General features: G+C 51.8%; 1 protein-coding gene across 1 annotated transcript; it reads left to right on the plus strand.

The window, feature by feature from the left end:
* Positions 1-1,459: 1,459 nt before the first annotated feature.
* Positions 1,460-12,917, plus strand: GRM6 (glutamate metabotropic receptor 6). Its single transcript, XM_043911180.1, has 11 exons — positions 1,460-1,488; positions 1,803-2,293; positions 3,414-3,630; positions 3,861-3,996; positions 4,596-4,750; positions 5,836-5,976; positions 6,082-6,282; positions 8,277-8,422; positions 8,510-9,133; positions 11,668-11,979; positions 12,714-12,917. Exons 2-11 carry the CDS (start codon positions 1,814-1,816, stop codon positions 12,915-12,917), a joined length of 2,616 nt encoding a protein of 871 aa, XP_043767115.1. The 5' UTR covers positions 1,460-1,488; positions 1,803-1,813.
* The last annotated feature ends 2,360 nt before the right edge of the window (positions 12,918-15,277 follow it).

The following is a 15,277-nucleotide window of genomic DNA, read 5'->3' on the forward strand; positions in this document are numbered from 1 at the left end:
TTCTATGAGTCAGAAGACTGTTTTGTGATGTCAGCTGTGGCCCTGCCTGACTTGTCCGGAGCAGGGGAGGGCTCTGAGGGATTGTGTGAGCCCAGCAGCAGCACCCTACCACCTCAAATGCCCAGTTCATACAGACTTTTGCAACGTCAAGCTTGGGACCTAGCACCAGCTAAGTGCCCCATCCTTGCCAACCTTGGTCCAACAGATCAAGCTGGACCTCCCAACTCTGCCAGGCACAGGTGCCTGGATGGCTCTGAAAACAGAGATATTCAGGGCCCTTCTATGTGGGGAGAGAAGAGAGAAGAATGACATGGCTTTTGCTTGCTCCTCTGACAGCTTTACCCAAATCCCCACGGCTGCACTAATCCACCCTCTAATGGAGCCCAAACCAGCTCAGCCCGCCTTAGCTCAGTCCCTCTCCTCCCCCCTTAGAACTTGCTAATCCCTAGGGCTGGGAGCTCACCACCTGTCTCCAGGATGTACTAGTGTCATAAAGGCAAATCCAGGGCCTCAGTTGGGGATGGTGGTAGAAGTATTTTTGGCCAGTCCCCATCACCTTGGCCCAAAACACGAGATGAGGAAATTCAGATACAAAGACCCTCACATGGTATGTCACTGCTTCAGACCCCAGAGCCAAGAAGGCTTTATGAACCACCAAGAGAGTAACTCCTTAGGATTCTACCTTCATATATGGGGGGGGGGGGGGGGGAACGGCACAGCAATTCTGCCCTGTCCCCTCCCTCCATCAAAGGCAGTGAAGTCTGGTCCTTTCACACCAACCTGGGTACCAATCCTGATGCTGACACATGGCAACTGTGTGGCCTTGACTGAGTCATTTGACTCTTTGAGGGATCTATTTCCCTGTCTGCAAAAAGGGTCTGATGGTAGAAGTTTCTGCTTTGCAGGACTGTGTGTGTGTGTGTGATAAGCAGAGACCTCGCTACCATTAGAGGTCTGCTTGTTCTCGCCTCCACCTGGCTCAGCCCTGATCACCGTCTTCCTGTTCAGGTGCACTCCCCTTCGCTCAACCTGTGTCCCCTTCTCACTCCAGTCATCGGTTTACTACAGGGTTTTGCAAAGAGAAAGTTGGGAAGTACCTGAGGCAGCCTGAGCCAAGACACTGGTGGCCAGGAAAGAGAGGAAGAGTAAGAGACAGAGAGAGACAATGAGACAAAGAGACATCGACAGAGACAGGAGGAGAGATAGAAGAGAGGAGGGAGAGGGACCAGTAGAGAAAGCCAGAAATAGAGGCCAGCAGCCAGAGAAACGTGTGTGTCAGCCACACATCCAAAGACGGGAAAGAAACAGACCCAAGGAGTAGCAGAGGGAAGGAAAGCAGGTGTTGAGAGGGTCAGTCCTGCGCACCGGCCTTGCTCAGGATGGGTCTCCGCCCTCGGGGCGGCCTTTCATCCCTTCCCTAGAATCCTTAAATCCTCTCTCTCTCAGGGCCCTCTGCGTCTGTCACTGGACCGACAGCGGCTGGCGGAGGTGAGCGTGGCTTCAGAGGGGGCCTGGGTGTGCACTGGGGATCGGCAGGACTGGAGCGCTGGAGAGAGTGGTCGGGCGGGGAGGACCCGGGGGATGAGGTTCAGAGGGTGTGAGCCAGGTGTCCCGGGCAGGCTGGCTGAATTGATGCCTCACCTCTCTTCCAGCTGGCTCGGCCAACATTTATATATTGCGCACCTCCCCTCTCCCCAAGGATTGTGGGGCTCCCTCTTCTTTCCCCCGACCCGGGTCCTTCCTCTGCCCGACGATCAGACTGTGCTCCCGTCTGTTCCCGTCCCCGCCCCATCCTCCTGCAGCCGCCGAGCCGATGGCCGGGGTTCCGGCGCTGCTGCCGCTGCTGCTGGCGCTGGCGCAGGCGGGAGTGGTGGGCGCCGCGGGCTCGGTGCGCCTGGCGGGCGGCCTCACGCTGGGCGGACTGTTCCCGGTGCACGCTCGCGGCGCGGCGGGCAGGGCGTGCGGGCAGCTGAAGAAGGAGCAGGGCGTGCACCGGCTCGAGGCCATGCTGTACGCCCTGGACCGCGTGAACGCCGACCCCGAGCTGCTGCCCGGGGTGCGCCTGGGCGCCCGGCTGCTCGACACCTGCTCGCGGGACACGTACGCGCTGGAGCAGGCGCTGAGCTTCGTGCAGGCGCTGATCCGCGGCCGCGACGGCGAAGAGGCTGCCGTGCGCTGCCCCGGCGGGGTCCCCCCGCTGCGCACCGCGCCCCCGGAGCGCGTGGTGGCTGTCGTGGGCGCCTCGGCCAGCTCTGTCTCCATCATGGTCGCCAACGTGCTGCGCCTGTTCGCGGTGAGAGCCCGGGGCGCGCCCGGGGTGCAGCGTCTCCCTTGTCTTTGCCTTGGGGGTGCCTGAGGTCTAGTCTCCTTGCGGGTGCCTGAGGGCTAGTCTCCTTTCGAGAATCACTCTAGTTAGCCGAGAAGCCCTGCTCCCTGGGCCAGACGCAAGCCTGTCTGGGAAAGTTGTTCTGAGGATGAAAGTGTCTAGAGTGCCGGGATAACTACGGCGTCCATTAATTGCCCTGTAGCCCATGGGCCTTTTCTCTGATTTTCCCTCGTTCTCTCTCTTCTCCCTTTCCTCTTTTCCTTCTCGCTCTTCCCCTCCCCTTTCCATAACTCTCCACACTCCACCCTTTCTCTGTTTTGGCTTCAGACATCTCTGTCTCCCCTGGACCAGTTCCAACCTGCTGCTTCTAGAACCTCCGCGTCTTGGACCTTCGCACCAGCTCCCACTTGCTGCCTTTCGTGTGTGTGTGTTGGTTTTGTTGTCGTTTGCTTGTGTCTTCCTTTAACATGAGGGATTCGCCCCTCTGCTCTGCCAGCCTCTCCCACTACCATTCTCCAGTCTCCTTTCACACTTCCTGCCCCCATCCTTCCTCCTGAATCAGCTCAGCCATCATCCCCATGATTAATCACTCTAATGCACTGGGATAAACCCGGTTCCAAACAGGCCCCTCCATCAGACCAGACACAACCTCAGTCAAACAGCCCCTCCCCTGCTCTCCTGCCTGCTCAGCCCCTCCTGGGGCTGATGCCCGCCTGTGCAGACCACCCCTTTGTGTGAACTGGGGAAACATGTCTCCCTCTGGGGCTGACAGATGTCCCCTTACCCAGGTGAATGCTGCAGCCAGTGCCTGGCAGCTACAGACTGCACGTGAACCCCTAGTTCCCTTTTGCCGGCGACACACCGTGTGCAATTATATGCCCTCTCCCTTAGACCCTCATGCATCCCATGTTCCATTAGTCCCATCCACAAAATGCAGGTCTTTGTCCACATGTTCCAGCCTCTCCATGTGGAGAGGCTGTTCCCACTTGCCCGGAGCACCCTATCCCTGGGTCCTGGGTCCTCACTGCGTTCCCTACCTAGGGTGACCGACCCTCCATCCACAGCCCGGTGTCTTTCCTCACTCTAGATCCCCCAGATCAGCTACGCGTCCACGGCCCCGGAGCTCAGCGACTCCACACGCTATGACTTCTTCTCCCGCGTGGTGCCCCCTGACTCCTACCAGGCCCAGGCCATGGTGGACATAGTGCGGGCACTGGGATGGAACTACGTGTCCACGCTGGCCTCTGAGGGCAACTATGGCGAGAGTGGGGTTGAGGCTTTTGTGCAGATCTCTCGAGAGGCTGGTGAGCTTGGGCCCAGGGCAGAGGGGGGTGGTCTGAGGCCTGAAGGAGCCTATGGAGTGGCCGTCAGGGTGCAAGCTGTGAGGTGGGGCTCTGGGTTTATAGTGGGGAGGCTGGATGGTGCTCCCTGTGGGCAGGCACCGTTTCCTTTGGAAGACTCAGTTCCTGCCACAGTCACGTGTGGCGGTGGCCTTGGTGGGTGAAGGACTGACTTTGGCATCTCCGACACCCAGGGGGGGTCTGTATTGCCCAGTCCATCAAGATTCCCAGGGAACCAAAACCAGGAGAATTCAATAAAGTGATCAAGAGGCTCATGGAGACACCGAACGCCCGGGGCATCATCATCTTCGCCAACGAGGATGACATCAGGTGGGACAGAGGGCGTGTTCAGGTACCGTGTTCTGTAGCTTTTCTTGAAGACCCTGCTGCCTCATCTCACATATCCCAGCCATGCACATCTTCCCTTCCCCTCTTTCTTCCCTGCCACCACATACCTTTTCTACTCTTCTCTCTGTGTCTGGTGGCCCCAGAAATGAACCCAGCCCCAGAAATGCTCCAAGCCTAGCCAGAGAAACGTAAGAATACATATCTACTTCTATCATTAACAGTGGGGGAGAGACTGGTGGGCACATGTAACAGTTGTCAGGGAACAACTCCTGGGGCAACAGGTTATCAGCAGAAGGCACGGCTCCCAGCCTGAACCCCAGCAGGAGAAGGCAGGCCCTGCTTAAAGACAGCATGAAGCGGCGCACAGAACGTGAGGGCAGGCCTGGAGTCAGAGCCTGGCTGGACCTTTTACTACCTGAGAAACCTGGAGTCCTAAACTGCCTACATCCTACTTTTCCTGATAAACAAGGGTCTGCTGAGCGGTGCTGAATGGGATAGATGGCGAGCGAAGACTGGGAAGTGACCAGGGTTAAGCAGGAGGAGGACTTCAGGGCATCCTCACCCTTCCCTGTTCTTACCAGGAGGGTTCTGGAGGCTGCACGCCAGGCCAACCTGACTGGCCACTTCTTGTGGGTTGGCTCAGACAGCTGGGGAGCCAAGATCTCACCCGTCCTGAACCTGGAGGATGTGGCCGTGGGAGCTATCACCATCCTGCCCAAAAGGGCCTCCATTGATGGTGAGTGGGGGATGCCTTCCCCTGCATCTCCCACCCATATCTATCCTTCCCCACCCTCTTGGGGGTGCTCATTTTCCCCTTCTATAAAATTGCACCATGACCCAGGGTCCCTTCTGGGAATTCTAGAATCCTGAGATTCTATGAACACATCCCTCCAAACAGTGTTTGAAATGAATTGGCAAATGAGGAAATGCACACACCACTGTACAGGGTGAAGAATTGTTAAGTTTTATTTGTTAGTTTTGTTTTGTTTTAATCAGTGCCTGCATTTGGGTCCTGCCAAAGGCACTCTAATTTAAAGATGAGTGTGAGAGGGAGAGAAAACAAGGATGTGTTACTTACTGTCCTACTGATCAATTAATGAGGCCTGCCTCTCCACCCCTCCTCCACCATCCCACCTGTGAATATCTGGAAGAATGCAAAAAAGATGGTCACTTTACACTAGGATTGCTCATTTCCCCAAAGGCTAAACTAAAGACACCTTGATGAGGTACTTCAGGGCTCTTTTATGAAGTACAGATTCTTGTCAATACTGAGCCCTGACTTCCAGGGGCTCCCAGCCTCTTGGAGGCGCACACACCCTTACACTCTTCCTTTCCCTTATAATGCATTCAGTTGTAGGCAAGGAACTAGACTGAGAGTAGTTTTAGCAATGAATGTATCCCATCACAAGACAAGAGGTCTCAAAGTAGGGGAAACTTCATGTTTGGGGCAATGAGTCAACGATGTTCTCAGAATCTTGAGCTCTGTCCTCCCTTCTGTTCCACCATCCTCTGTAGTTGCTATATGTCTTCTTGATTGTGATGTCTTATTCACAAAGTGGCTGCTGAAGCTCCACCCATCTTCACAGAGGCATCCTAACCAGGAAAGACAAGGCAGCAAAAAATTCTTTTATGTGGTGAGGCTCTGAGTTTGCAAATTTACTGCAGAGTCCCTAGATGACTTTGAACTCATCAGCCAGGCCAGAAATTGATCACATGGGCATCCCCATCTGTAAAGCCAGCAAGTGGTGAAGGGACACAAGTGGTGAGCTGTGGCTGGCTCATTTGGGTGCCTCCCCTCCTTCCTCCATCTCTCTCTCTCAGGATTTGACCAGTACTTCATGACTCGATCCCTGGAGAACAACCGCCGAAACATCTGGTTTGCTGAGTTCTGGGAAGAGAATTTTAACTGCAAACTGACTAGCTCAGGTACCCAGTCTGACGATTCCACCCGCAAATGCACAGGTGAGAGCTGCCCAGGGTGGGTGTTGAGGGTGGAGAGGGAGAGGTGGGAAGCCAGGTTGGGCACCTGGGGGCCAGGCACACTTCCTCTGGGCATCCCTAGGACAGGTGAGGAACGCATCGGCCGGGACTCTGCCTACGAGCAGGAAGGGAAGGTGCAGTTTGTGATTGATGCTGTGTACGCCATTGCCCACGCCCTCCACAGCATGCACCAGGCTCTCTGCCCCGGGCACACAGGCCTGTGCCCAGCAATGGAGCCCACTGATGGTCGGACACTGCTGCAGTATATTCGAGCCGTGCGCTTCAATGGTGAGTGGGAGCCAGAGCCCCTGTGTGAGGGGAAGCCTGCTGGGTTGGAGTTCTCAGGACCTGGGACATCCCAGGATGGAAAGAATGGGAGAGCAGAAGGGGACAGCGGGAGCACCTGGGCCTGAGAGCTGGAGGCTTGAGCCAAGTTCTGGGGACCAGTTTTTGACACTCCTTGTTCCCCAGGCTTCGGCACCCCCTGCCCCAGGCTGCAAAGTCCAGGTTCTGAAGAACTTGTTTGTGACCCTTTTTGCCTGGACCTCTCAGAGGGTCACACACAGCTCTTCGCCCCACTGCAGAGAGTTTGGAATCGTCTGGTCTCTCAGGGCACTGCCCGCACTGTGGACAGGCGTCCCACTCCACGTCTCAGGCTTCCAAATGCCTCCCCAGTCAGGCCCTGTGCCGCCTGAGCACAAAGTATGGATCCTTGTCCCCCTGATACCAGTGGAGGGCCTGATACATGGTCAGGGCTCAGAATAAGGGTTTTTGAAAAGGCCCAGATAGACTCAGCTGTGGTTTGTGGGAAAGCTTCACACTGTGTTCAGTTACTATCCTTTAGAAAATTAAAAACTGTTCTTCCACCAAGTGTTGAGCATCTTCTCTCTGCTAAGCTCCCTGTTAAAGAGCATGATTTAAGACTTCCCTGGTAGTCCAGTGGTCAAGACTCTGCGCTTTCACTGCAGGGGCCATGGATTTGACCCCTGGTTGGGGAACTAAGATCCCACATGCTGTGAGGCTAAATAAATAAACAAATAAAATAAAAGAGCATGACATAATATCACTCCAGATTAGCTCTGCAAGGTAGTAGAACAAGCTTCTAAAAGAAATAAGGCTTATGGTTCAAATCAGTACCTTTCTAAGTCTGAACTCTTCCTCTTACCTAGATACCTAAGCTTTCTTGTTTCTTTTTAATTGTAGTAACATACACAAAGAGTTGGCCTCCCAGGTGACACTAGTGGTAAAGAACCTGCCTACCAGTGCAGGAGAGGAGAGAGATGTGGGTTCGATCCCCGGGTCAGGAAGATCCCCTGGAGGAGGGCATGGCAACCCACTCCAGTGTTCTTGCCTGGGAAATCCCATGGACAGAGGAGCCTGGTGGGCTACAGCATATAGGGTCACAAAGAGTCAGACATGACTGAAGCGACTTAGCATACATGGACACATAGAGTAAGATTTATTGTCTTAACCATTTTTAAATGTACAGCTTAATGGTGTCACTTGTCCAGTCCATCTCTAGAACTCTTCATTGTGCAAAACCGAAACTCTGCACCCATTAAACATGAACGCCTCATTTCCCTCTCCCCCAGCCCCTGGCAACCACCATTCTACCTTTTGTCAATATTAATTTGACCACTCTAAGTGGTCCAGATTTGACCACTCAGATGAGTGGAATCACACAGTGTTTGTCCTTTTGTGACTGGCTTATTTCACTTACCATAATGTTCTTAAGGTTCACCCATGTTGTAGAATATGTCAGAATTTCCTTCCTTCTTAAGGCTGAATAATATTCCATTGTATGTATAGACCACAATTTGCTTATCCATTCATCTGTCAATGGACACTTGCATTTCTTCCATGTTTTTGTTACCATGAACAATGCTACTGTGAACAAAGAAGTGTATAAACATCTCTTCAAGTCCCTGCTTTCAGTTTTCTTGGGTATATACCTAGAATTGGAATTGCTGGGTCATGTGGTAATTCCGTTTAATTTCTTGAGGAAACCACCATACTATTTTCCATAGTGAGTGCGTCATTTTACATTCTCATCAGTAGAGTATAGGGTTTCAGTGTCTCCACACTTGCCAACACTTACTTTCTATTGTTTCGACAGTGGCCATCCTAAATGGGTGTGAGGAGGAATCTCACTGGGGTTTGGATTGCAGTTTCCCTGATGATAGGTGATACTGAGCACCTTTTCACCTGCTAGCGAAGCTCCTCCTTTGTCCTGGCCTTCGATGGGCTAGAGAACCAGCGAGGATGACAGGCTCTCCTTTCAGGCAGCGCAGGAACCCCTGTGATGTTCAATGAGAATGGGGACGCACCTGGGCGATATGACATCTTCCAGTACCAGGCGACCAATGGCAGTGCAGGCAGTGGCAGCTACCAGGCGGTGGGCCAGTGGGCGGAGACCCTCAGGCTGGATGTAAGTGGCACAGGCTGAGCTCTGGGCGCAGGGAGGCGGGCCCTCCTTCCTGGAGGCGGAGTCACAGGCCACCGTGTCCTGTCCCAGGTGGAAGCCCTGCAGTGGTCAGGAGACGCCCGAGAGGTGCCCGAGTCTCAGTGCAGCCTCCCCTGTGGGCCGGGGGAGCGGAAAAAGATGGTGAAGGGCGTCCCCTGCTGTTGGCACTGCGAGGCCTGCGACGGGTACCGCTTCCAGGTGGACGAGTTCACTTGCGAGGCCTGCCCGGGGCACATGAGGCCCACGCGCAACCACACGGGCTGCCGCCCCACGCCGGTGGTCCGCCTCTCCTGGTCCTCGCCCTGGGCGGCCCCGCCCCTCCTCTTGGCCGTGCTGGGCATCATGGCCACCACCACGGTGGTGGCCACCTTCATGCGGCACAACAACACCCCCATCGTCCGCGCCTCTGGCCGTGAGCTCAGCTACGTCCTCCTTACCGGCATCTTCCTCATCTATGCCATCACCTTCCTCATGGTGGCTGAGCCCGGAGCGGCGGTCTGCGCCACCCGCAGACTCTTCCTCGGCCTCGGCACCTCCCTCAGCTACTCGGCCCTGCTCACCAAGACCAACCGCATCTACCGCATCTTCGAGCAAGGGAAGCGCTCGGTCACGCCTCCGCCCTTCATCAGCCCCACTTCGCAGCTCGTCATCACCTTCAGCCTCACTTCCGTGCAGGTGAGTCCGCAGGCTCCAAGTTGACGGGCTGGCAGATGGGATTGGGGCTGAGGGTACGGGCACTGACCTCCACTTTAAAGATCAGAGTCAGTCTTCTATTTTGGTCTCTATGTTTAAAAAAAAAAAGTCCTAGGTGCTAGGGTGCTACTGTTTTTGTAAGTAGAACTCACTTAGGAGCAGCTGTTTCCTCCTGCTTCATCCTTGGAGGAAAATGAATCAGCAAGGTGGGGAGTACAAGCGTCCAGTGGTTTTTCTGTAAAACAGTGAAATAATTTTCATAAACTGAACATGTTGTTCCACAGTTTGGCTCCCAGGGCAAAGAGATACCTGATGAATTTCCCCCAAGCAGAGAATCTATTCCATAAGGGGAGTTCCTGCTGCCCAGTCAGTCACTGGGTAAACCGGATGAGAGGCATAGGATCTGATGATATTACTGTGGAATGAAGCATCCAGTTCCATAAATAGCCAGCATTTCATGCTACATATACAGCAAAAGCAGAATTCCTTCTGGGTTTCCTCTGAGATGGTAATAGAACGTTGGAAATGGCTCCCATGTTATGTAAAGGGTACTAGGAGACAGGTGTGTGTGTGACATTGCAGAGTCAGCCCAATTCTCAGGGCCAAGTGGAGGGCTCAAGTCATTTGGACACAGCTCTTTCTCCACTCCAGGAGAGCTCTTCTTCCTACCTAGCTCTGCATCTTCCCCACCCATGGGCCTCAGTCCATGCAACTGTCCACAGCTGGAAGGTGCTGCCCTCTTCCAGCATATAGATGGATTTGAGTGTCCTTCATCAGGGCCAGCATCTCAGTGCCCTGCCCATCCTCGGAAGGCACCTCACTGCTTCCTGCCTGAAACTCCCGTGGCACCCCTCACCCCAGGATAGAGGTGCTTAGACTACATTCAGTGCTCTCCTCCGGCTTACCTATGGACTCCCTGCTTTATACCTCCCTTTCTAGAAATCCCAAATCTTTTCAGAGGTGCACACCTTCCCCTTCACTAGGTTACTTAGCAATACAATGGATGTGAACGGATGTCTCAGGGTTTTAATTCGTCTCTCCTTTCTAGTGCAGCTGGCCTTTGTAGCTTCGTCTTCTGTGATGTGCCTGCACCTGCTCCTGAGCTTTGCTCACTTCCTGTTATTTTATAGGAGTTCGTTATGTGTACTGGATGCTAATTCTTTTGTCAGTTACTTAGGCTGCAAACTCAGTGAGGTGCATTTTGGTTGCTCTGCCCATGTATCATAGGCCTTGAGTCTTCATTTCTCATGGGCAACTTCCTCCCCCATTTAGAGGAGTTGTAACAGGAGCCTCCATGCTTCCTTCCCAGACAGTGGGTGGAGCTTTATTTTATTAGTCCCTTGTTCATGGAGCTTCTGCTTTTAGGAGAATCACAAAAAGGTGCTCCTTCTGGATGTACAAATTCCTTTAAAAACTTCCTTTCCTCTAGGATCAGACAGCCCTACTCCAGATGCACAGCATTGCACTGAAGTGTTGGCTAGGATTCAGCTTCATTCCTCCCAAACCAAGCATTCTTATTCAGTGAATGGCCTGCACAAACATATAGGACAGCTTTTCCCACCTTTATGCAGGTGTCTTAGTTCCTACTGCCCAGCTTCCCTTGCCTCAAGGTCATGTCTCCCTTCCCTGTGAAGGAATTTATTCTCCGTCTCCTCCTTGCTAGGGCCCTGACCTCCCTGGCCACCCAACATAAGCTTATATTTGTACTACTCTCCACCCAGTGCCTCTCTGTTTTGAGTATCACTATGCATTCCCATGTGATTTCATGATGTCTTGCTCAACAGTTCTTTGGATCTGGAGAAGGAAGGGGTTCCTCAGGAATGAGGTGTCCCATACGGTTAGATTGGATCCAGCTAGCGTTTTCATGTCTGCAGAACACACGATACTGCCTCCATGGAGAGGAGCATCTCTGCTGGGCCTTGTGCTAAATTAATGGGACATGTACTGACTCCTCCCCTAAGCTGCCATCACATCCTCACAACAGATTATGAGGGTTCCCATTTGGTAGATGGAGGAGGTATGTTCAGGGTCACAGTTCCAGAGCCTCTGCCTGCAGTCACTTTCCCCTGTTTGTTGTTGTTCAGTCCCTAAGTCGTGTCTGACTCTTTGTGACCCCATGGACTGCAGCACACCAGGCTTCCCTGTCTTCCACTATCTCCTGGAGCTTGAAAGTTCATGTCCTTCGAGTCAGAGATGCTATCTAACCATCTCATCCTCTGCCGCCTTGTGTAGCTCAGTAAATGGCACCGATAATGGTTGAAATACAGGAAGAGGGCATCCAGGCCCCCTTATCAGCCCTGATGTTCCCAGCACAGACTTCCACTGCAGCTTCTCCTCCCCACCTGCCTGTGTCACCAGCCTTTGCCCAGGCAGCGCCCTCCTGGACAACCCTGCCCTCTCGGTGGCCTGAGCATTCCACTCAACAGGCCAGGAGCCTCGAAGTGACCTATCCTGCCAGAGGTCTCAGTTGAGGGTGAGTCTGGGTATGTCCTTGATAACCATGCTGCCTCCTGCAGGTGGTCGGAGTGTTGGCCTGGCTGGGGGCCCAGCCCCCGCACAGTGTGATCGACTATGAAGAGCAGCGGACGGTGGACCCAGAACAGGCCAGAGGCGTGCTCAAGTGCGACATGTCGGATCTGTCCCTCATCGGTTGCCTGGGCTACAGCCTCTTGCTCATGGTCACGTGCACGGTGTATGCCATCAAGGCCCGTGGTGTGCCCGAGACCTTCAATGAGGCCAAGCCCATTGGCTTCACCATGTACACTACCTGTATCATCTGGCTGGCCTTTGTGCCAATCTTCTTTGGCACTGCCCAATCAGCTGAAAAGGTAATCTAGGTCCCAACCTCATTTGTTTCCTGCTTGTCCATGGAGGGGCTCAACTGTTCTAAGTGCTGGGCCCATAAGAATGATTGATTGTTTTGTTGGCTGATTCATTCATGTACTCATTTGTCTTTCTAGTTTCCCTCTGGTTGTTCTCTCCTTCCCTTTCCCTTTGTTCATTCATTCATTTATTCATCCCTGCTTCTACCCACCAACTAACTTTTTTTATTAAGTTATCTTTTCATATATTTATCTCTGCCAATCCATCTTTTGTTCATTTGTTTGACCACTATGCATTCATTTATTCATATGCTCAGTGGAACTCTCGTTTATTCACCTCATGATCCCTTTGTTTGCCCACTGGTTCCTCTGTGCAGGTTGTGTTAATCCATTCATTTGTATATTTGAGAACATGTTCATTCATTTGCTAACACGCTCTAGCCCTTTTTAGGCATATGGACTGTTGCCCTAGGTGTGGCTGTCTGTGAATAAACCTCTTGCTTCCCTTGGTCACTTGCCCATTCAGTCATGTGCTGTTTTCCGTTCTTCCTGCCCACACCAGGGCCACACTGTTACAGCCGATTCTTCCTGCCATGGGGGCCTTTGTTTACACTGCTCTCCTTTATTGTGTGGTCATTCCCATTCAGCTGACTGAAATGGACTCACTTCCAGGCTGTGTGGGGGCGGAGGGTGGGTGAGAACTGGGCTGAGTCCACCTGGTCCTTTCCTCTGTGGCTTAGATCTACATCCAAACCACGACGCTGACTGTGTCCTTAAGCCTGAGCGCGTCAGTGTCCCTCGGCATGCTCTATGTACCCAAGACCTACGTCATCCTGTTCCACCCAGAGCAGAACGTGCAGAAGCGGAAGCGGAGCCTCAAGACAACCTCCACAGTGGCAGCCCCCCCCAAGGGTGAGGACACAGAGGCCGCAAGTAGAGGATGAATGGGACGCTTGCTCCCCCTCCTCTGCTGCTTTTGTGTCCTTGCTTCGTAATGGAAGCTGTGAAGAGCCCAGGTCTACAGCGAGCAGTCAGGGAGGGGAGTCCACTAAGGCCAGGCCTAGCAGGATGGAACTGGCCTGGACCCACATGACACATTTCAGCCCTGTTCTTCTGTGGGTCTTGGCTTCATGCTTCCTTCTCGCCAAGAACAGGCACCGAGAGAATCCTCTTCTGGAGAGGGATTAAACTTATATTCACTGGTTTGAAGTCAGAGATCATGGTGAAGCCTTGGGCTTGGCCCAGGGTGAGTGCATTTCCTCCACCTTGATCAACCTCCAGAATCTAGGGACTGAGCAGCCTATGAGAACGTGTAGACTCCAGGATGAAATACAGGGTTGGAGCTGGAGAGGAGCAGTTTCCACAGGAGCTCTGTGGCTCTGCATTTTGGACTGCGTAGCTTGGGCTTGGGTAAATGTTTTGCTGGTACAGAGGGATTGAGCCTTGCATGAGAGCCCTGTGGGAGAAGATGGGCCTGCCCAGGACAGAGGGAACTGGGGTGCCCCCGTGAGGTTATTTGTGTCAGAGTCTTTTCCTTGACCTCTTTTCTCCTAGGATCTGGGGGATGTCATGCTTAGAGAACAGCTTATTTTTCTTCCCCCTCCCTTGTGTATTCGCTTAAATGAACCCTGAACTTTAAGAAAATGAGATGCCTGTGTGGTGGCAATGTTGTGAGAATAAACTATCAATGTGGCATTTGCCCTCCTTTGATGCCTGTTTTCAAGTTCTAGGTTGGGACCAGTTACAGACAGAGTTGTGTCCATGGTGAAGATTCATTCCAAGTGGATAACTTGGGATGAATATCCAAACTGTTCTCTCTCAATATTTACTGGGAGATCGCCTTTGAAAGGCATGCATGAAGCATGGGAAGGAAAATGCTTGGACGTCAAATGCATTTTTCAGTCATCTATTTTTAACAAAAGGTTTGGTTTAAGTTATGGAATTTTATTTCCCTGGGGTAGAATTTGAATTTGTTAAATTGACTCTTTTTATTTATCAGTATGAATTCTCTAGTGGCTAATGTCTGGAACTGATTTTGAAGATTCAACTGTACTTCATCCAGTAGAGACTCTTCCTTAGACAGAATCTCTGCATAATCCGTTTTGACCTTGGGACCAGGTTGTTTCTGCATTCTTTAAAAGGGCTTCTCCTCAGAATAACATTTTTGGTGTATAGATTCTCCTTCCCCACATTTGTTGCATTCCTAGGAATTCTCTGCAGTGTGAATTATGACATTTCATATATTGCTGGGTGCTTACCAAAATTCATTCTTTCATACAGCCTCTTTCCTGTGTGGGTTTTCTGATGTACAATGAGGTGTATTTTCTTGCTGATGGCTTTTCCACATTAGTGCTTTAATATGGTTTTTCTCCTATATTAACTTTAAGAGAACAATGAGCTCTCGTCTCCAAATGAAGGTTTTCCTGTATTTATTTCTTGCTCTCTCAGTATAAATTCTCTGTTATGCAGTGAGTCTTGACTTCTAGTTGAAAACCTTTCCACAGTTTTTACATTTTTGTGGTTTTCCCCACTCTGAACTCTATGACTTAGAATTTGAATTATTTCTTAGTAAAAGCTTTTCCACATCTAGAGGATTTGTTCACCCAACCACCACCCTGCCACATGACGTTTCTGACTTAGCGTCCTTCTGCTGAAGACTTTAACGCCCCCCAATTTCACTCAGACTGGTCTCTCTGAGGCGCAGTGAGTTCTGTCTTCTTCTGGCCTCCTCACATTCAGACCACTCACAGAAGAGGCATGCATCATTGTGTGTGCAGTGGGGGCATCCTCTATGGCCAAAGGCATTGACATATTTAGTAAGTTTGTGAGACTTCTCTCCTTTCTGAATCCTCTAATGTGTACGAAGGTCTGACTCCTGGAAGAGGGCTTTTCCACATTCAGTGCGTACATAAGATCTCCCCTTGGATCATTTCTTCGCTGTTCAGTGGGGGTTGACAGATCCCTGCAGGTTTTCCCATGTTATTTGCATGCATAGTTTGCCTTCTCTAATATCCAATCAATTTGAACCCCTGAAAAAAAGTTTTTTCTCCAAAATTTGTGGAATTTATAAGGCATTCTGCCTCTGTGTTCCCTTCTCTGTTGAATAACAGCTGGGCTATACTTATAGGCTTTCTCAGATTTATGGACTTTGAGTGATTTCTCCTCTGTGTGGATTATATGTTCCAGTGAAAATGGGGTTCTGATTGGTGGCTTTTCCACCTTACAATCACAGTATTTTCTGCAGTATGAGTTCCCTAAAGCAGAGTAAGATTACATTTTGATACAAGCTTTTATTCAGTATGTC

The sequence above is a fragment of the Cervus elaphus genome, chromosome 9 (genome assembly GCF_910594005.1).
Source record: "Cervus elaphus chromosome 9, mCerEla1.1, whole genome shotgun sequence".
NCBI classification, from domain to species: domain Eukaryota; kingdom Metazoa; phylum Chordata; class Mammalia; order Artiodactyla; family Cervidae; genus Cervus; species Cervus elaphus.

What these genes read in the sequence shown, in the direction of transcription:
- GRM6 (XM_043911180.1), top strand. Translation starts at nt 1,814, where the DNA reads ATGGCCGGGGTTCCGGCGCTGCTGCCGCTGCTGCTGGCGCTGGCGCAG. An exon ending in GCAGATCTCTCGAGAGGCTG is followed by an intron (nt 3,631 to 3,860) that starts GTGAGCTTGGGC and finishes TCCGACACCCAG; the next exon opens with GGGGGGTCTGTATTGCCCAG. An exon ending in CGGAGACCCTCAGGCTGGAT is followed by an intron (nt 8,423 to 8,509) that starts GTAAGTGGCACA and finishes GTCCTGTCCCAG; the next exon opens with GTGGAAGCCCTGCAGTGGTC.